The 20,124-nt window shown below is 62.3% G+C and overlaps 3 protein-coding genes across 8 annotated transcripts; 1 reads left to right on the top strand and 2 right to left on the bottom strand.

Annotated features, from left to right (window-relative positions):
- Positions 1-674: 674 nt before the first annotated feature.
- Positions 675-11,701, top strand: FAM160B2 (family with sequence similarity 160 member B2). Of its 5 annotated transcripts, none has more exons than XM_030964238.1 (18): positions 675-771; positions 875-953; positions 3,351-3,520; positions 4,865-4,969; positions 5,053-5,172; positions 5,330-5,820; positions 5,872-6,040; positions 6,126-6,322; positions 6,399-6,507; positions 6,767-6,843; positions 7,479-7,668; positions 7,943-8,103; positions 8,183-8,302; positions 9,119-9,209; positions 9,298-9,450; positions 9,854-9,994; positions 10,972-11,072; positions 11,153-11,701. In XM_030964238.1, exons 1-18 carry the CDS (start codon positions 727-729, stop codon positions 11,256-11,258), a joined length of 2,625 nt encoding a protein of 874 aa, XP_030820098.1. In that variant the 5' UTR covers positions 675-726; the 3' UTR covers positions 11,259-11,701. The 5 variants fall into 5 exon arrangements, with proteins under 5 accessions (XP_030820098.1, XP_030820101.1, XP_030820100.1 ...); XM_030964241.1 differs by having other exon boundaries at positions 5,050-5,172; positions 5,923-6,040; XM_030964240.1 differs by having other exon boundaries at positions 5,050-5,172; positions 7,973-8,103.
- Positions 11,702-12,640: 939 nt separating this feature from the next.
- On the bottom strand, positions 12,641-18,159 carry NUDT18 (nudix hydrolase 18). 2 transcript variants are annotated; one of them, XM_030964274.1, is made up of 4 exons: positions 18,148-18,159; positions 15,682-15,842; positions 14,109-14,322; positions 12,641-13,243 (listed from the first exon to the last, which is right to left on the bottom strand). In XM_030964274.1, the coding sequence occupies exons 2-4, from the start codon at positions 15,826-15,828 to the stop codon at positions 12,657-12,659; spliced, it is 948 nt and encodes a 315-aa protein (XP_030820134.1). In that variant the 5' UTR covers positions 15,829-15,842; positions 18,148-18,159; the 3' UTR covers positions 12,641-12,656. The 2 variants fall into 2 exon arrangements, with proteins under 2 accessions (XP_030820134.1, XP_030820133.1); XM_030964273.1 differs by lacking the exon at positions 18,148-18,159 and having other exon boundaries at positions 15,682-15,949.
- LOC115912494 (vegetative cell wall protein gp1-like) lies at positions 15,839-20,080 on the bottom strand. Its single transcript, XM_030964076.1, has 2 exons — positions 19,846-20,080; positions 15,839-17,163 (listed from the first exon to the last, which is right to left on the bottom strand). Exons 1-2 carry the CDS (start codon positions 20,078-20,080, stop codon positions 15,863-15,865), a joined length of 1,536 nt encoding a protein of 511 aa, XP_030819936.1. The 3' UTR covers positions 15,839-15,862.
- Positions 20,081-20,124: the final 44 nt, after the last annotated feature.

Below are 20,124 nucleotides of genomic sequence, written 5' to 3'. Positions count from 1 at the left end.
GGTCAATCCCAATCCCAGGGAAGCAGTTTGTGGGGGGTATCCTGATCCCAGTGAAGGGGTTTGTTGGGTCAATCCCAATCCCAGTGAAGGAGTTTGTGGGGTCTACCCAGCATGGGTTGATGCTTCACCCCGGTGTGAGTGGGGTTTGTTACCATCCAGGTGTGTGGGGTCCATCCCCATCCCAGTGTGTGGGGTCAATCCCAATCCCAGGGAAGGAGTTTGTGGGGGGTATCCCGATCACAGTGAGGGGTTTGTGGGGTCAGTCCCGACCCCAGGGAAGCAGTTTGTGGGGAGTATCCTGATCCTGGTGCAAGGAGTTTGTGGACTCCATCCCGATCCCGGGGAAGGGGTTTGTGGGGTCCATCCCCATCCCAGGGAAGGGGTTTGTGGGGTCAATCCCGGTCCCGGTGAAGGGGTTCATGGGGTCTATCCAGTGTGGGTTAATGCCTCACCCCAGCGTGAGTGGGGTTTGTTCCCACCCCGGTGCCCTGGGTCCATCCTCATCCAGAACAGCGCGCGGAGCGATTTTCGTGCTGAGGTGCCTTCCCAACCCCTCCGTCCCTCGCCCTTCCCGCTGCCAGCCCGGCCCATCCCGCCGGGAGCGGCAGCGGAGCCGCCGGGGGCGGGACCGGGCGGGGCGGGACCGTGCGGGGCGGGAGCGGGAGCGGGGCCGGGGCCGGGGCCGGGGCCGGGGCCGGGGCCGGAGCGGGGCCGGGGGTCCCAGCCATGCTCAGCCGGTTGGGAGCGCTGCTGCAGCAGGCGGTGGACACGGTGAGCGGGGCCGGGGGGGCGCGGGAGGAACGGGACCGGAACCGGGAATAGGAACGGGAGTGGGGGTTCCGTGCCCCCCTGACCCCGATCCCGGTGTGAGCAGCGGGAACCCAGCGTGGACCTGCTGGAAGCCTTCACCGAGCACTGGACCGGCATCACCGGCTACTACCTGGAGGCCACAGGTGAGTGGGGTGCGGGGAGAGGGTCCCGGTGCCCCGGGCTTGGGGTGCTTTTGTCCCGGGATGGGCTCCGTGTTTCCCGGGATGAGCTCCGTGTTTCCCGGGACGGGGTCTCAGGTGGGAATAAAGTCCTTGTGGCGTGGGAACAGAGTTGTCGTGTCCTAGGAGAGGTCCATGTATCCTAAAACAGGGTGTCCTAAAAACGGGAATAAGGGCTCTGTGCCCAAGGAGGGGGGGTCGCAGTGCTCTAGGAGGGGACCCCATTCCCTGGCACACGATCCCATATCCTGGGAAGGGACCGTGTGTCTTTGGAGAGGGTCCCTGTGCCCTAAAACGGGGTCCCCGGCCTAGGAATGATACTGTGCCCTGGGGCAGGGGACATGTCCCGGGACAGGACCCCGTGTCCCGGGACAAATCCCTGCCCCCTGCGATGGGACCCCGTGCCCTGGGCAGGACCCCGGTGCGCTGTGGCTGCCCTGGCACCTGGGGACGGAGACAGGACCCCCTTCCCAAAGCCCGGCAGGATTTACCCCCGCGGGGTTCTCGGCCCTGCGCAGCCCCCCTGAGCCCCCCGGGCAGCGCGGTGGGGTCGGCACGGAAGGTTTGGGGTGGCTGGGGACAACTCCCGTCACAGGCTGGGACACTCCCGGCACAGGCTGGGACACTCCCGGCAGAGGCTGGGACACTCCCGGCACAGGCTGGGACTCGTCCCTCCGGGAACCCCGGGAGCGCTCCGGCCCCGGTTCCCCGGCGGATCCCGGTGCCGGCTCTGCCGGGGGTCTCCGGTGCCCACCGGGGGAACGGAACGGGCGGCGGGAGGAGCGGGATGTCCGGCAGCGTCCTAGGCCGGAGCGGAAGCAGCTGCTCCATCCTCACATTGCCATCTAGCGTTGTTCCCGCTCCGGAGGAGCCGGATTTAGGGATGGCACGGATCGGGGAAAACCCCTGGCAGAGCCCCGCTGGCACGGCTGGCACCTCACCGGGGCGTCCGTCCCGCTGCTGTGCCCGGGGGGAGCCCGCAACACCGCCCCATCCTTGAATCCCCGAATCCGTGAATACCTGGGTCCCTGAATCTCTGAATCCATGAATCTCCAAATCCCCAAATCCCTGGATCTCTGAATCCCGGTATCCCTGAATCCCCAAATCCCTGGATCTCTGAATCCCTGATCTCTGAATACCGCTATCCCTGAATCCCCAAATCCCTGATTCCCCAAATCCCCAAGTCTCTGAGTCCCTGAATCCCTGGATCCCCAAATCCCTGTATCCCCAAATCCCCGACTCCCTGGATCATTGAATCCCTGAACCCCCGGATCCCTGGATCCCTGAATCCCCCAATCCCAGATCCCTGAACCCTGGTATCCCTGAATTCCCAGATCCCTGAATGCTCGAACCCCTGAACTCCTGAAACCCCAAATGCCCGAATCCCTGAACTCCTGAAACCCCAAATGCCTGAACCCCCAGATTCCAGGATAATTGAATCCCCAAATCCCCAAACTCCTGAATCCCTGAATTCCCAGATCCCCGAACCCCTGAATCCCAGTATCCCTGAATCTCCAAATCCCTGAATCCCTGAACTCCTGAATCCTCAAATCCCTGATCTCTGAACCTCCAGATCCTTGAACCCCTGAATCCCCCAATCGCTGAATCCCTGGATCCTCAATCCCACAATCCCCCAGTCCAATATCCCTTAACCCTGGTATTCCTGAATTCCCAGATCCCCAAATCCCAGATCTCTGAACCCCTGAATCCCCAATCCCTGAATCCCCAAATCTGAATCCCTGAACCCCCGAATCCCGGTGCCCGCAGACGAGAGCGTTGCGGCGCGGCAGACGGACATCCTGTGGCGCCTGCAACAGATGTTGGACCCCCAAATCTCCCAATCCCAGATACCTGAACCCCTGAATCCCAGTATCCCTGAATTCCCAGATCCCTGAATCCCTGATCTCCAAATCCCCGATCCCCAAATCCCAGATCCCTGATCTCTGAATCCCCGAATCCCCATTCCCAAATCCCCGATCCCCGACGAAAGCGTCGCAGCGCGACAGACGGACATCCCGTGGCACCTGCGGCAGATGTTGGAGCCCCAAATCCCCCAATCTCCCAATCCCAGATACCTGAACCCCTGAACCCCTGTATCCCTGAATTCCCAGATCCCTGAATCCCTGATCTCTGAATCTCTGAATCCCGTCTCCCAAATCCCCCCACGGCGGGGCGTGCAGGAGACCACCCCACCCAACATCCCACCAACCAAAACCCAAATCCGCGTGCCACAGACGGACATCCCGTGGTGCCTGCGGCAGATATTGGACCCCCAAATCCCCAATCCCTGATCCCCAAACCCCCACTCCCTGAACCCCCCAAATCCCGAATCCCCGAACCCCAAATCCCCGATCCCCGCAGACGAGAGCGTCGCGGCGCGGCAGACGGACATCCCGTGGCGCCTGCGGCAGATGTTGGACATCCTGGTGCACGAGGAGCGGCAGCGCCCGCCGGGGGACACGGGGCCGTGCCTCGAGTTCCTGCTGCAGCACAAACTCCTGGAAACTCTGGGAACGCTGGGAAAGGCAGAGGTGAGCCCGGGAATCAGGAAAATCCCTCGGGAGAGGCCGAGCCCGCCGCCTTTCCCAGCTGCTTTACCTGGTGCCCCTCAATAATTTGAATTTTGGAGCATTTTTACAGAGAATTGGAGTTTGTGAAGTGGGAGGTGGTCACAGGGCTTGGGGGTTTTTTGGAAAAATTGGCCTTTTTTTTGGGGAAAATTGGGTTTTTGTGAGGGAAAACTTGGCTTTTTGGGGAGGGTGTTGGGGGTCTCAAGTTCCCCACTGGGATCCTTTCTGGGAGCTTGCGCCTCAGCACATCCCTGCTTGTACAGGAAGGGTTTTTTTAAAAATATCTGGCACACAGATATTTTTAAAATTAAAATTCAAATCTAAATTAGATTAAAATTAAAATTAAATTAAAATTAAAATCAAAATCAAAATCAAAATTAAAATTAAAATTAAAATCAAAATCAAAATTAAAATGAAAATTAAAATTAAAATTAAATTAAAATTAAAATTAAAAAATTAAAATTAAAATTAAAATTAAATTAAAATTAAAATCAAAATTAAAACAGACATTTTAAAAATTAAAATAAAAATATCTGCTACTTGGCTGGCTTTGCAGGATGAGGTGCCAGGTGTGGAAAAAAAGGAAATGTTGCCCAAATATATAACAAATCTGGGGGATTATTTCCCATTTCCCAGCACCCCAGAACCCCAAATCCTCCTGGGTGTGAAAAGACCAGCATGTTTCCTCTATTTGAATAAAAATCTATTTCTAGCGGCCTTGCTGCTATTAATAGCAGGAAAAGGACAACAGAGCCATTATATTTATTATATATTTGGCCAATATTTCCTTTTTTTCCACGCCTGGCACCTCATCCTGCAAAGCCAAGTAGCAGATGTTTTTCTTTTTATTTTTATTGCTAAAATGTCTGTGTGCCAGACTGTTTTTATTTTTTATTTTTATTTTTATTTTTATTCATTTTTATTTTTAAAATATCTGTGTGCCAGACTCTTTCCAGAGTCCTGAAACCACTGGGCCTTGATTGGCTAATGAGTCAAAATAACAAAGAAGATAAACCCATGAAACAAACACAAAATCATTCACAGCAGAATCCAATGGAACAATCACCTGTGGGTAAACAATCTCCAAACACATTCCAGACGAGCAAGACACAGGAGAAGCAAATGCGATCAGAATTGTTTTCCTTTTCTCTGAGGCTTCTCAGCTTCCCAGGAGAAGACTCCTGGGCGAAGGAATTTTTCCAGAGAGTGTGAATGCCACATTTGAAGGGAGCTGGGGGATTTTTTGGGGTGATTTACGAGGAAATCAGGGATGTGGCTGATGGCTGTCCCCTGTCCCTGTCGCAGTATCCCCCCGGGATGAGGCAGCAGGTCCTGCTCTTCTTCAGCCGCCTGCTGGGGCAGCTGCAGCACCCGCTCCTGCACTACCTCAACGTGCACCGGCCCGTGCAGGTGAGCTGCCAGCTGTCCCCGAGGGGTGACACCCACGGTGACACCCCCAGCACCCCCACATCCCCTCCCCTGCCCCCCAGAAGCTGCTCCAGCTCAGCGGGGACCGCCTGGGCTCTGGCACCGAGAGGGAGGAGGTGCAGTTCACCGCCGTGCTCTGCTCCAAGATCCAGCAGGATCCCAGCCTGCTGCCCTACATCCTGCAGGTGGGACACTGAGGGGTCACCAGAGGGGTTTGGGCTCCCCCAGTTGGGGTTTTGGAGCCCCTTTGCAGCCTCCTCCCTGCCATAAAGCCCCTCGGGGTGAGGAGGAGGAGGAGGAAGGTGGTGGCTGCAATGCTTTGCTGCTCCTCTTTCTCTCCAGGGAAAGAGCATCCTGAACGGGAGGAGAGCCCCGGAGAGCCCCAGGGCAGAGGGTTTGGAGCATCCCCCGGGCACCACTGCCAGCTCCACGCCCAGGGCAGAGGGTTTGGAGCATCCCTTGGGCACCTCTGCCAGCTCCACACCCAGGGCAGAGGGCTTGGAGCATCCCTTGGGCACCTCTGCCAGCTCCACACCCAGGGCAGAGGGTTTGGAGCATCCCCCGGGCACCTCTGCCAGCTCCACACCCAGGGCAGAGGGTTTGGAGCATCCCCCGGGCACCTCTGCCAGCTCCACACCCAGGGCAGAACATTTGGAGCATCCCCCGGGCACCTCTGACATTTCCACCCACAGGGCAGAGGGTTTGGAGCATCCCTTGGGCACCGCTGCCAGCTCCATGCCCAGGGCAGAGGGTTTGGAGCATCCCTTGGGCACCGCTGCCATTTCCACCCACAGGGCAGAGGGTTTGGGCACTGCTGCCAGCTCCATGCCCAGGATAGAGCATTTGGAGCATCCCTTGGGCACCGCTACCAGCTCCATGCCCAGGATAGAGCATTTGGAGCATCCCTTGGGCACCGCTACCAGCTCCATGCCCAGGACAGAGCATTTGGAGCATCCCCCGGGCACCGTTTCCAGCTGCCCTCCTGCCCAGCCCTCCCCAGCACGCAGGGACAGCAACCTCGTCACCTGCCTGGTGGCACTGTGCAGGAGCAAGGTACGGCCTCGGGGGTGGCACCTCAGGGGCAGCGGGCACTGCCAGGCCCGTGGCCACCCCCGTGCCCTCCTCCTCTTCCTCGCAGAAGAGCCGGGTGGCGCTGAAGGCTCGGGAGAACGTGCTGCTGCTGGCGGGGCTGTCCCAGGAGGCGGCTGCCACCTGCCTGGCGCGGGGCACTGCCCTGTGCCAGCTGCTCGTGGGGCACCTCTGCCACCTCTACAGCGCCGTGCCCGCTGGCACCGACCCTGCTGATGTCCTCGGCATGGGCAGGGCCAGCTGGAGGTGAGGGGGTGCCAGGCTGGGGGCGCCAGGTGCCAGCCGGGCGGTGTCACAGCCACACGTGCTCTGTGCCATGCAGGTCGCAGGGGGACGGCGCTGGGGACGGGGGTTTCCCGGGCAAGGAGAGCCTGGCTGAGTTCCTGGGCTGGCTGGATTTCCTGGATGAGCTGGTGATGGGCGCCCACCCGGTGAGAAGCACGGGATTCATTAATCTGGCAGTTAATTGGTGCCTGATCCCCGCCTTGTCGCTGAGTGCCACCTCCAGGGATGGCGACTCCACCACTTCCCTGGGCAGCCCCATTCCAACATCCAATCGCTCTTCCTTACCAATCACCTTCTTCCTGTGGAGAAATTCTTCCTAATCCAGCCTGAACCTCCCGGGGTGCAATTTAAGGCTGTGTCTTCTCCTGGGGGAGGTCCCCACTCTCAGCCCCTTTCTCCCCCCAGCTTGTGGCCGATGCCATCAGCCAGGCCGTGGAGGAGAAGTTCTTCCAGGGCATCCTGCAGCCGCAGCTCCTGCAGATGTGAGTGACCCCAGGACCCCCTGCTCCTCAGGACCCCCTCAGGAGTGGGGGTTCCCCTTTTCTCCTGGACAACCACCCCAACCCCAACTGGAGCAGGGACCCCATCCGAGCCAGGAGTGGAGGTTCCCCCTTTTCTCTGGACAAACACCCCGAGCCCAGCTGGAGTGGGGACCCTCAAGAGCCAGGAGCAGGGGGGGGGTTCCCCTTTATCCCTGGACAACCACCCCTCCCCAGCTGGGGCATTCTGCTCCTCAGGGTCCCCTCAGAGCCAGTAGTGGGGGTTCCCCTTTTTCCTGGACAACCACCCCAACCCCAACTGGAGCAGGGACTCCCTCCGAGCCAGGAGTGGGGGGGTTCCCCCTTTTTCCCTGGACAAACACCCTCGCCCCAGCTGGTTCTGCTCCTCAGGGTCCCCTGGAAGCCAGGGGCTGGGAGTTCCCCTTTTCCCTGGACAGCCACCCCAACCCCAGCTGGAGCAGGGAGCCCCTCAGAGCCAGGATGGGGGGTTCCCCCTTTTCCGTGGACAACCACCCTGACCCCAGCTGGGGCTTTCCGCTCCTCAGGACCCCCTTGGAGCTGGGAATGAGGGGGGGTTCCCCCTTTTTCCCTAGACAACCCCCCCTCCCACCCCACAGGTCAGAGCTGGCCGTGCTGGGCGCCACAGCCGTGCTGACGGGCACAGTGAGGCAGCTCCGCTCTCCCCCCCTGCTCCACCGCCTGGTCCTCTTCCTGCTGGGGCCCCACCGGCTCCCCGAGACCCCCGGGGACGCCCCCCACCCCCTGCGGGCGCAGCTCATCGAGCGCTGCGACCACCTGAGCGACGAGGTGAGCTCACCTGGGCTGGGCTGGCAGGGGTGGCAATGCCAGGGGGGCTCTGACCCTGCTGGCCGTGCCCAGATCAGCCTGGCCACCCTGCCAGGCTCTGACCCTGCTGGCCGTGCCCAGATCAGCCTGGCCAGCCTGCCAGGGGTGGCTCTGACCCTGCTGGCCGTGCCCAGATCAGCCTGGCCAGGCTGCCAGGGGTGGCTCTGACCCTGCTGGCCGTGCCCAGATCAGCCTGGCCAGGCTGCCAGGCTCTGACCCTGCTGGCCGTGCCCAGATCAGCCTGGCCAGCCTGCGGCTCTTCGAGGAGCTGCTGAGGAAGCCCCACGAGCACGTGGCTCACAACCTGGTGCTGAGGAACCTGGAGGCCAGGGCGTACCTGCAGCGCAGCCCCGAGGAGCGCGGGCCCCCCGAGACGGACCCCGAGGAGGACGGGCTGTGAGCGAGGGGGGCTGGGGCAGGGCGGGGGGGGTGCCCCCCACCCACTGCCCACCCCCCTCATGCTGACCCCACACAGGGAGCTGGAGGAGGATCCCTATTTCACCGACGGATTCCCAGACAGCTTTGGGGCGACGAAAAATCCTTCCCCAGCATCCACCCCGCCGGGGAAGGGGCGAGTGAGCGAGGTGGTCAGCAGGTAGGGCTGGGGTTTAGTTGAGGCATATCATTAAGTGGGGGGGAACCCTTTAGCTTAAAAGGCTAATGCTGGTTCACAGCTTCTTAATGATTCGGATGATATTAGAGAGGATCAGCTTTTTGGAGGGGCTGGGCTGCAGTGGGGGGGCTGCATCCCCCTCCCCATCTGTAGGAGCAATGGGGGTAGGACAGTGGGGATGGACGGAGACGAGAGATCTCTGCAGCCAGGTCGTGGAATTTGGGGTTTATTGCAAAGGGCCTGGGTGCAGGGCCCTGCTGGGAGCTGCCAGCCACAGCTCAGAGCAGGCTGAGAGAAGAGAGGGGGAGAGAGGATGAGAGGTAAGAGAGTAAAAGGGTCAGAGAGCAAGAGCATAAGAGGAGTGAAAAGGATAAGATAGCGAGGTTCCCGTTCCAATAAAATAAATCTTCTGTGTTGAATATTCTGATTCTCACTAACCAATCTAGTACAAGATACAAATCCTACAGCATTTACATGCAGCCTATAAGAATCATTACATTGCCATCCTGTGTTACATTTTAAACCCTAAAAACTCCTCTTTGGGCCCCTTCTGCCAAGCTGTAGGGTCTGCTCTGACCCTTGGGCCTGTCTGCAAGCAGAGGGTGTTGTTCCATCAAAAGGGGATCACCTTCAGCCAGCCACACCATTGTTTTCCAGTTGTTCAGTAACAAAGCTTGCTTTCATCTCAATCTCACTTATAGTTTCCATATTCTCAGAATCTTTTGCCAGGCAATCGCATTTATAAGGCTTTCCTGTTCCATCTTCCCCAACACCCATCCTCTCCTCCGTCTCTCCCAGCTTCCTGTGCCTGGTCCCCGAGGAGGCCAAGACCTCGTCGTGCCTGGAGGAGGGCGGATACGACACCTACGTGCACGATGCCCTGGCCATGGTGGGTGCCCTGGTGGGTGCCCGGGGGTGTCCCCAGCCTGCTGGTGGCTGTCCCCACCCTGGCTCTCACCTGCTGTCACCCCGGGCAGGTCCAGGCGTGCCGTGCCAGCGCTGCCCCATGGGGGTGGCCCTCGTCCCCCCGGCCCCTGGACTCCTGTCACTCCTGTCACCCCGGGGTGGCTTTTTACGAGGGACACTTCCTCAAGGTGCTGTTTGACCGCATGAGCCGCATCCTGGATCAGGTACATGGGTACACCTGGGTGCCCCCTGAGCCCCCCCAGGACCTCCATCGTGGACAAAGTGGCCAAAGGCATCAGCTTGGTGGGGATGAGGGGATGTTGGGGGGGTCACCCAAGGTCCTGAGCATCCCCCCCATCCCAGCCCTACACCCCCCTGTGCCCCCCCCAGGACCCCCATCATGGACAAAGTGCCCAAAAGCATCAGCTTGGTGGGGATGGGCTCAGAACAAGGTGATGCTGGTGGGTCACCCAAGGTCCTGAGCATCCCCTCCCATCCCAGCCCTACACCCCCCTGCACCCCCAGGACCCCCATCATAGGGACAAAGTGGCCAAAAGCATCAGCTTGGTGGGGATGAGGGGATGCTGGGGGGGTCACACAAGGTCCTGAGCGTCCCCCCCATCCCAGCCCTACAGCCTGAACCTGCAGGTGACCTCGGTGCTGTCCCAGCTGGCCGCCTTCCCCCACCCCCACCTGCACGAGTACCTGCTGGACCCCTACCTCAGCCTGGCCCCCGGCTGCCGCTCTCTCTTCTCCGTCCTCGTCAGGGTAATGATGTCACCCTCGGGGCTCTGGGGACACGGGGACACCCCCTGGCCGGGGGCGGGTCACAATCTGTCCTTACCAATGGGGTTCGTGATGGTTCCTGGGGTGATCGCGGGTGCAAAAAACCGACACGGCACAGGGGGGTTTGCAGTGATAATCAAAACAAATGCAGCTTTATTGAATGACCACAGCAAAATGCGATAGAGGGATTAAGGGAGAGAGAAAGAGAGAGAAAAGAGAGAGAAAGAGGGGATAGAGCTACCAAACGTAGAGATGAAGTCCTTCGGTCCAGTCCAGTCGAGGATCCATCTGTTACATCGGGGAGATCTCAAAATCTCTCGCTAACTCAGAGGTTTTTATTATGATAACTCTATTGGAAATTGTGAGGGGGGAACAGATACAATAAGGAATAGATGGAACAGGCAGTCCATGCTCTCAGCAGTAGGCGAGAGCCATTGTCTTCTTGGTGCAGCGGTCACAACCTGCAGGCAAACATCTCGCTTTGGTCAGCTTGCCTCCCCACACACCTCCCCGGGCTGGGGGTGTCAGTCCCAGTCCTTGGAAGGAGCAGAGGGGCCTTTTCACGTGGGGGTTTCATGTCTCAGTCCTTGATGGAGAGGCTCCTTACATCTCAGTCTGTCTGTCACGGCGGTTGTAAAACAGGTGAGGGTCTTCTGTGGGAGACCACCCAGAACTCAGGAGAAGTCCAGCCAGGCCGAGAGGTGGGACAGCTCCCAAGGCTGTTGTTGCAAACAGGGCACGGTGCTCCCTTTCTCACTGGGCTCAGTGTAGCACACAGCAAACAGCACCTGTGGAAACAATAACTTAGCACTGCACTCTCGGATCTCAGGCACATGGCTTTCCCCCGACAGGATCAGCAGACAGGAGGGGTTTTGTTTTATCGGTGGTCTCCCCAGTGACGATCGATGAGGGATATTTCAGACAGTTCTCACAGGGGTGCCCCTCTGCTCCCTCCGCAGGTGATCGGGGAGCTGATGCAGCGCCTCCAGCGCGTGCCCCACGCCAGGGCCAAGCTGCTCCTGGTGCGCCGGCAGCTCCTGGGGCTGGTGCCAGGCGAGCAGTGAGTGCCCCAAAAACGCCCTTTTTTGGGGAGGGGAGTTGTACCCCGCAGACCCCTCCCCACGGCCGGTGTCCCCGCAGGATGGATCACACGGTGCTGCTCAAGGGCGTGGTGGTGCTGGAGGAGTTCTGCAAGGAGCTGGCTGCCATCGCCCTGGTCAAGGGGCCACCCGAGGGGCCACCCTGAGCCCCTCCCCGGGCTCCCCCTCTTGGCCCTGCAGGAGCCGGGAACGGCCGTGGCTCCGCGGGAAGGACCTGGCAGGAGGATGAGGAGGATGAGTCCTTCGCCGTCACCTTGGGCAGCCCCGAGGTGTGGCCACGTCCCCGTGCTGGGTGCGGGGCGGTGGCTGCTGTGGCTCCTCCTGGGTGGTGGTTGCTGCTCCCCACAAGGCTCCAGCAGGGAATTTTTAGGCAATAATGAACGGGGTGTGTGGGACAGAGCCCCCCCAACCCCGTACTCAGCTGCAAGGACTCGATTGTGCCCTGCCCTGGCGCTGTGGCAGGGGGAGTGTGACATGTGTGACATGTCTGTGTGTGTGTGTGTGACACGCGTGTGTGCTCTGGTGGGGCACTGTGCCCCCAGACCCTGCAAAGCCCCTCCCCAGGGTGATGGGACTCTGCTCCAATAAAGCTGTGACTCAGCAACACCTCCTGTGTGCCTTCCCAAACACCCCCAAAACCCCGCCCCCTATTTTCCCTCAAACACCCCCAAACCCACTCCCCATTTCCCCCAAACATCCCCAAAACTCCACTCTGCATTTCCCTGCAAACCCACTCTCCATTTACCCAAAACACCCCCAAACCCACTCCCCATTCCCCCCCAAACCCTACTCCCACCACAGCCCAGACACAGAATCAGCAGCAGCAGCCGAGTCTATTTTATTTTACTTTATTTTACTTTATTTTCTTTTATATTATTTCTGCTCCCAGCACCCCCAGCCCCAGCCCCGCACCCCCCCTTCGCTCCCCCTTTGCCCCTCTGAACCCCCCCAAACCCAAACCCCGTCTCTCCATCCCTAACTCTGCACGGGCACGGTGCCCCGGAGCCTGCTCAGGACGCGGCCCCGCAGCTCCTCCCGCACCGGCCACCAGCAGGAAGGGGCTGGGGGGACACTGAGAGCCCCGAGGGTCTCAAATACCCCCAAACCCATCCCTATTTCCCCCAAACACCCCCAAAACCCCACTCTGCATTTTCCCCCAAACACCCCCAAAACCCCACTCTGCATTTTGCCCCAAACACTCCCAAACCCATTCCTTATTTTCCCCAAACCCAATCCCCATTTTCCCCCAAAGACCCCTAAAACCCCACTCACCATTTCCCCCAAACATCCCCAAAACTCCACTCTGCATTTCCCCGCAAACCCACTCTCCATTTACCCAAAACACCCCCAAACCCAATCCCCATTCCCCCCCAAACCCCACTCTCCCCACCACAGCCCGGACGCAGAATCAGCAGCAGCAGCCGGGTCTATTTTATTTTACTTTATTTTCTTTTATATTATTTCTGCTCCCAGCACCCCCAGCCCCGCAGCACACCCCGGCGCTCCTGTGAGCCCCCCCAACCCCAAACCCGGTGTCTCCATCCCTAACTCCGCACGGGCACCGTTGCCCGCATCCTCTGCAGGACGCGGCCCCGCAGCTCCTCCCGCACCGGCCACCAGCGCAGCGCGGGGTCGCGGGGCTCGGGGGGCCGCTCCCGCTGCCCTACGGGGGCCACGCTCAGCAGCACGTTGAAGCAGATGCCATCGGTGTCCCCAGAGTCGCCGGGGCTGTGCTGCAGCCCCAGCAGCCCCAGAGCCGCGGGCTGCGCCTCCCAGCCCAGGCGCTCCCGCAGCAGCCGCAGCAGCGGCGGGCGCAGCCCCGCACGCAGCTCGGCCGGGGATGTCCCGCAGGCCACCACGGGCAGCTGCGGGGTGCCAGAGGCGGCCAGCAGCAGCCACAGCTCGCCCGAGGCGTTGGAGAAGGGCAGCAGGAGGCGCAGGCAGAGCGGGGAGCAGGGCAGCTCCCGCGGCAGCGTCGGGGGGTGCGCGGGGCTGCGGCGGTAGCGGGCGGCGAGCTCCAGCACGGGCAGGATGTCCGGGGAGCGCAGCGGCAGCGAGCGCGGGTCCCCGGGCCACCAGGTGGCTTGGAGGGACTCGGAGTCAGCCTCCTCCAGCGTCTTCAGGGTCCCACCTGCGCGCACAGGGCGGGCACGGAATGGGGGGACAGCGGGAAGGGGCTGGGGGGGACCCTGAGACCCCCGAGGGTCTCAAACACCCCCAAACCCCACTCCCTATTTTCCCCCAGACCCCACTCCCCATTTTCCCCCAAACATCCCCAAACCCACTCCCCATTTCCATGGCTCAGAGGGGACACCGGTGTGGCACTGAGACCCCTGAGATGCCCTGAGAGGGGACACTGGTGGGACTCAGAGGGGACACTGGTGACCCTGTGTGCGGGTTGGGGGTGGTGACAAGGAACAGCGATGGCCTGGCACAAAGGTCAGCAGGTTTGCAGGGGACACCGGTGAGCTGGCACAAAGGTGGCAGGGGACATGGATGCTTGGCACAGGAGGGGTGGGGACACTGATAGCCACCATGGGGGTGTCAGGGGACACTGATAGCCATCCGTGGCGTGCCACTTTCCATTATGGCACTGGCAGGGGACGCTGATACCCACCACAGGGCTGGCAGGGTATAGGGACACCCATCATGGGGGTGCCAGGGGACACAGACACCCATCACAGGGATGCCACTTGCCATCATGGGACTGGCAGGGGACACGGACACCCATCATGGGAGTGCCACTTGCCATCACAGGACTGGCAGGGGACAGGGATAAACATCATGGGACTGGCTGGGGACAGGGATAGCCACCATGGGGTTGGCAGGGGGCAGGAATTCCCATCATGGAGGTGCCACTTTCCATCATGGGGTTGGCAGGGGGCAGGATGCCCATCATGGAGCCAGCTGGTGACACTGATACCCACCACTGGGCCAGCTGGGGACGCTCCCCCCGTGCCCCCCGTGCCCCCCGTGCCCCCCGTGCCAGCACACACCTGTGGCCCGTGCCAGGAAGGAGAAGCGGATCCAGGCCGGGCCGCGCTCCTCCAGCGCCAGCAGCGTGACGGGCTCGCAGTGCAGCCCCGACTCCTCGCGCACCTCCCGGCGCAGCGCGGCCACGATGGGCTCGCCCCGCTCCACCCGGCCCGCGGGCAGGTACCAGAGCCCGCGGCACTCGGGCTTGGCCTCCTGCACCAGCAGCAGCGAGTCCTGGGGAGGGGACAGGGGATGGAGTGGGGTACGGGGGCTGGAGTGCGGGTACTGGGGCGGGAATGGGGTACGGGGGGCCGGAATGGGGTACTGGGGGGAAAGGGAACTGGAATGGGGGTAGTGGGGGCTGGAATGGGGTACTGGGGGTACAGATGGGGTGGAATGGGGTACCGGGGGATGGAATGGGGGTACTGGGGGCGAGAATGGGGGTACTGGGGGGAAAGGGAACTGGAATGGGGTTCTGGAGGATGGAATGGGGTACGGGGGCTGAAATGGGGGTACTGGGGGGAAAGGGAACTGGAATGGGGTACTGGGGGTACAGATGGGCTGGAATGGGGTTCTGGGGGGATTGGGAGCTGGAATGGGGTACTAGGGGGAAAGGGAACTGGAATGGGGGTACTGGGGGCTGGAATGGGGTACTGGGGGCACAGGGGGGCTGCGCTGTGACTACTGGGAGGAAAGGAGTGCTGGACTCAAGGATACTGGGGGGAAAGTGTGGCTGGACTGGGGATTGGGGGGAAAGGGGGGCTGGACTGGGGATATTGGGGGGTACTGGGGTTGCTGGACTGAAAGATGCTGGGGAGAAAGGGGTGGCTGCACTGGGAGCACTGGGGTTTGGACTGGCTGGGCTGGGGGGCACTGGGGGGATGGTCTGGGAGCACTGGGGGACACTGGGGATGGCCTATGGGCACTGGGGGACACTGAGGAATGGACTGGGGGAACTGGGAGCACTGGGGAATGGCGTGGCTGGACTGGGGAGCACTGGGGGAATGGACTGGGGAACTGGGGAATGGCCTGGCTGCACTGGGAGCACTGGGGAATGTTCTGGCTGCACCGGGGAATGGCCTGACTGCACTGGGAGCACTGGGAGCACTGGGGGAATGGCCTGGCTGCACTGGGAGCACTGGGAGCACTGGGGGGATGTTCTGGCTGCACTGGGAGCACTGGGGGGATGGCCTGACTGCACTGGGAGCACTGGGAGCACTGCGGAATGTTCTGGCTGCACTGGGAGCACTGGGGGATGTTCTGGCTGCACTGGGGGACACTGGGAGCACTCGGGGATGGCCTGACTGTACTGGGAGCACTGGGGGGATGTTCTGGCTGCACTGGGAGCACTGGGGGAATGGCCTGGCTGCACTGGGGGGCACTGGGAGCACTGGGGGATGTTCTGGCTGCACTGGGGGCACTGGGAGCACTGGGGGGATGTTCTGGCTGCACTGGGAGCACTGGGGGAATGGCCTGGCTGCACTGGGGAGCACTGGGAGCACTGGGGGAATGGCCTGGCTGCACTGGGGGGCACTGGGAGCACTGCGGAATGTTCTGGCTGCACTGGGAGCACTGGGAGCGGGGCTGCCTCACCTCCTGGTTGAAGAGCACGGCCAGCACGACGTAGCAAACGTTCCTGCCCAGGCGGACGGGCCCGGGGGAGCCCTCGAGAGTGTCCCCCAGCTCCCAGGCGCCCCCATCCAGCACCGCCTCCAGCTCCGGCACCGGCGCGTCCCCCATGGGGGCGGGGGTCGCTGCGGCGGGGCGGGGCCGCTCAGGGCGTGGCGGGGTCCTGGGGGGCGAGGGGAGCCCCCAGACGTGCAGGCGGGGGGGGGCCACGGAGCCCAGAGAGCCGCGGGGCCGGGGGGGCAGGGAGGGGCTCCGGAGATCGGGGGGGGCACGGGGAGGGGGGGAAGGGGCGGCTGGACTGGGGGAGGGGCAGGGGGGTGTAAATGGGGAGGGGGCGGCTGGGCTGGGCGGGGGCGCAGCACGGGAAGAGCTCGGTGGGTTTGGCGATGGAGGAGGGGGCGCGGAAGGGGAAGGGGCGGCTGGATTGGGGGTACGCGGGGAAGGGGTCGGGGAGGGGTTTGGGGGGCAGGCGGGGGGGGCTGCGGTAGGACAGGGGCCGGCTGGACTGCGGGACCCCCGGGGGGGCGCAGGACGGGAAGGGCTGGCTGGACTGGGGCGGGGGGCACGGGAAGAGCTGGCAGGATTTGGGGAGCCGGGGGGCTGCGGTACGAGAAGGGCTGGCTGGACTGCAGGATGCGCGGGAACAGGAAGGACGTGAAGGGCTGGCTGGACTGCAGGGTACCGGGGGGAAAGGGATGGCTGGACTGGTGGTTACTGGGAGGGAAAGGCTGGCCGGACTGGAAGACACTGGGAGGAATGGGATGGCTGGACTGGAAGATACTGGGAGGAATGGGATGGCTGGACTGGAAGAGGTAGCGGGAAAAGGGAAGCCCAGACTGGGGCGTACTGGGAGGAATGGGCTGGCTGGACTGGGGGATACTGGGAGGAATGGGCTGGCTGGACTGGGGGATACTGGGAGGAATGGGATGGCCGGACTGGGGGATACTGTGAGGAATGGGATGGCCGGACTGGGGGATACTGGGAGGAATGGACGGGGCGGCACTGGGAGGGAAGGTCTGGTCGGACTGGGGAGCACTGGGAGGGAAGGGATGGCCGAACTGGAGGATACTGGTGGGGAAGGTCTGGCCGGACTGGGCAATACTGGGAGGGAAGGACTGGCCGAACTGGGCGGGACTGGGAGGGATGGGATAGCCGGACTGGGCGACACTGGGAGGGAAGGACTGGTCGGACTGGGAGACACTGGGAGGGTACGGGCGGCTGGACTGGGCGGGACTGGGAGGGATGGGATAGCCGGACTGGGAGACACTGGGAGGGAAGGACTGGTCGGACTGGGCGGCACTGGGAGGGTACGGGCGGCTGGACTGGGCGATGCCCGCGCTGGGGTAGAAGAGCTCGCTGGGCTGGGGGGTGCCGGGGGGGCTGGAGCTGGAGCTGGAGCTGGGGGGGTCCCGGGGGTCCCAGGGGGGGAGGGGCAGCAGGGCGAGCTGGGGGAGGGGCTGCTGCCAGCCTGGGGGGCACGGGGGGCACGGGGGCGAGCTGGGCTGCAGGGTGCAGGGGGGCTGGGGGCGATGGGGAGGGGTTGGGGGGCTGCAGTGAGGATTTGGGGGGGCTGCAGTCAAGGAAGGGTATGGGGGATACAGGGTGCAATTAAGGGAGGGTTTGGGGGGCTACAAGGAAGGGTTTGGGGGGCTGCAATCGGGATTTGGGGGCTGCAGTCAAGGAAGGGTTTGGGGGGTACAGGGGAGGGTTTTGGGGGGGCTATTGGATGCGATTCAGGGAAGGTTTGGGGGGATACAGGGGAGGTTTTGGGGGGCTATTTGGTGCAATTCAGGGAAGGTTTGGGGGCCCTCAGTGAGGGTTTGGGGGGCGCGGTAAGGGCAGAGTTTGGGGGGCTGCAGGGTGCAGGAAGCAAATGGGTTGGGGGGTTCAATATAGGTTGGGGGGCTGCAGGAAAGGAAGAGTTTGGGGGGCTGCACTGAAGGTTTGCGGGGTGCAGAAAGAGGAGGGCTTGGGGGGATGCAGGGTGCAGGCAGGGGTGGGTGGGGGGCTGCAGTAAAAGCTTTGGGGGTTCAATAAAGGTTTGGGGGTTCAATAAAGGTTTGGGGCGCTCTAAGGAGGTTGCAATAAAGATTTGGGGCTCTGCAATGCGGGCACGGTTTTTGGGGGGCTTCCAGCGAGGCTCGGTGGGGGGGCGCAGCAAGGCTCGGGGGCTGCCCCAAGGATGGGTGGGATGCAGAAGAGTCGGGGGGCTGCGGGAAGGGGCGGGCGGGGGCAGCGAGCAGCATCGGGAGGATGCAGCAAGGACGGGGGGCTGCGGGAAGCGCCGGGAGGGGGCGGCGGGGGTCGGGGGCTGCGGGGAGCCCGGGGGGCCGCGGTGGAGCTCGGGGGGGCAGCGGCGGCTCCGGGGGTCGCGGGCGGGCTGAGGGACCCCCCGCCCCTCCCCGCACCGCGCATGCGCCGCGCACTCACCGCGCCGGGGCTCCGCCGCGCCGGGCACGCCCCCCTGCTCAACGCCTATTGGGCAGCGCGCCGGAGCAGCTCGCCGCTCATTGGTTGATCCTGCTGCCACTCAGATCGGGCGGGACTTGGCCTTAAAGGGGCCGCGTGGGAGCGTGGCGCAGAGTTAATTAGGCGGGGTTAATTAGGCGGTGCTGATCCCGCGAGGGTCATCGCTTGGTGCCCATCGCCTCTTGTTCATGGCCCAGTGCCCTTTGCCTGGTGTTAATTAATTGCCCAGTGCCCATTGCCCGGTGTTAATTAAGTATCCAATGCCCATTGCCTGGTGTTAATTAATTACCCCGTGCCCATTGTCCCGTGTTAATTAATTACCCCGTGCCCAATTCCCGGTGTTAATTAATTGCCCAGTGCTCATTGCCCGGTGTTAATTAATTACCCCGTGCCCATTGCCTGTTGTTAATTAATTACCCCGTGCCCAATTCCCGGTGTTAATTAATTGCCCAGTACCCATTTCCCGGTGTTAATTAATTACCCCGTGCCCATTACCTGGTATTAATTAATTACCCCGTGCCCAATTCCCGGTGTTAATTAATTACCCCGTGCCCATTGCCCGTTGTTAATTAATTACCCCGTGCCCAATTCCCGGTGTTAATTAATTGCCCCGTGCTAATTGCCCGGCTGTGTTCAGTCATTTTCCTCCATTGGCCAGGACGGAGCAGCGCCCTGGGTCCCGCAGGCTCCGGGCAGCGCCATCCAGCTGTTCCCAGCTGTGCGCGAGGCTCACGGCAGCGGCGCCCTCTGCCAGCCCCGGCTCTGCCGCCTCCCCCCGTCCCGGGACACCGGAGCGTCCCTGACCCCCGGGGGACGGTGGTGGGGATGGTGGAGCATCCTCGGAGCCGAGGGATGGAGGGGAATAAAGGGAGAGCAGCCCTGACCCCAACGGGATCAAAGGGAGTGAAGGGAGAGCAGCCCTGACCACGATGGGATGGAGGGAAGGTGAAGGGAGACCCTGAGCCAGATGCTGGCGCTGCCACTGGAGCATCCATGACCCCAATGGGATGAAAAGGGAATGAAGGGAGAGCAGCCCTGACCCCAATAGGATGGAGGGAGAGCAGCCCTGACCACGATGGGATGGAAGGAAGGTGAAGGGAGAGTAACCCTGATCCCAGTGGGATGAAACGGGGGTGTAGGGAGAGCAGCCCTGACCCCAACAGGATGGAGGGTGGGTGAAGGGAGACCCTCAGCCAGATGCTGGTGGTGCCACTGGAGCAGCCCTGACCTCGGTGAGATGAAAAGGGAGTGAAGAGAGAGCAGCCCTGACCCTAATGGGATGAAGGGGATTGAAGGAAGAGCAGCCCTGACCCCACTGGGATGAAGGGAGAGCAGCCCTGACCCCAATAGGATGGAGGGAGAGCAGCCCTGACCATGATGGGATGAAGAGGGGATGAAGGCAGAGCCCCCTGGCCCTGGCTGTGAGGCAGGGACACACCGAGGCGGGCGCTGCTGCCACCAGAGCCCCCTGCCCGCCATGGCACCGCTGGAGGGGGCACAAAGGGACACACCGAGGCGGGTGCTGGTGCTGCCAGCGGCCCTGGCACGCTCTGGACACTTTATTGCTCCTGCCCCGAGCCCCTCGGGCAGCTCTGGGAGCAAAGCACCGAGCAAAGCGCCCGGCCCCGGCTCCCTGCGGTGTCCCGGCCGTGCCCGAGCCTCCCGGTGTCCCAGCCATTCCCGAGGCTCCCGGTGTCCCGGTTGTGCCCGAGGCTCCCGGTGTCCCAGCCATTCCCGAGGCTCCCGGTGTCCCAGTCACGCCCGAGGCTCCCGGTGTCCCGGCCATGCCCGAGGCTCCCGGTGTCCCGGCCATGCCCGAGGCTCCCGGTGTCCCGGCCGTGCCCGAGGCTCCCGGTGTCCCAGTCATGCCCGAGGCTCCCGGTGTCCCAGTCATGCCCGAGGCTCCCGGTGTCCCGGCCGTGCCCGAGGCTCCCGGTG

The sequence above is a fragment of the Camarhynchus parvulus genome, chromosome 22, assembly GCF_901933205.1.
Source record: "Camarhynchus parvulus chromosome 22, STF_HiC, whole genome shotgun sequence".
Classification (NCBI taxonomy): domain Eukaryota; kingdom Metazoa; phylum Chordata; class Aves; order Passeriformes; family Thraupidae; genus Camarhynchus; species Camarhynchus parvulus.
Note: the sequence above shows the minus strand (reverse complement) of the source record. Positions and strands in the feature narration are given on the sequence as shown.

Coding starts and splice junctions, on each gene's coding strand:
- FAM160B2 (XM_030964237.1), top strand. CDS start 727: ATGCTCAGCCGGTTGGGAGCGCTGCTGCAGCAGGCGGTGGACACG. Junction 954..3,350: donor CTACTACCTGGAGGCCACAG/GTGAGTGGGGTG, acceptor CGATCCCCGCAG/ACGAGAGCGTCGCGGCGCGG. Junction 9,995..10,971: donor TCTTCTCCGTCCTCGTCAGG/GTAATGATGTCA, acceptor CTCCCTCCGCAG/GTGATCGGGGAGCTGATGCA.
- NUDT18 (XM_030964274.1), bottom strand. CDS start 15,828: ATGGGGGACGCGCCGGTGCCGGAGCTGGAGGCGGTGCTGGATGGGGGC. Junction 14,323..15,681: donor CCGTGCTCTTCAACCAGGAG/GTGAGGCAGCCC, acceptor TCCCCTCCCCAG/GACTCGCTGCTGCTGGTGCA. Junction 13,244..14,108: donor CTTCCTGGCACGGGCCACAG/GTGTGTGCTGGC, acceptor CTGTGCGCGCAG/GTGGGACCCTGAAGACGCTG.
- LOC115912494 (XM_030964076.1), bottom strand. CDS start 20,080: ATGACTGGGACACCGGGAGCCTCGGGCATGACTGGGACACCGGGAGCC. Junction 17,164..19,845: donor AATGGCTGGGACACCGGGAG/GCTCGGGCACGG, acceptor GCCCCTCCCCCA/GCTCGCCCTGCTGCCCCTCC.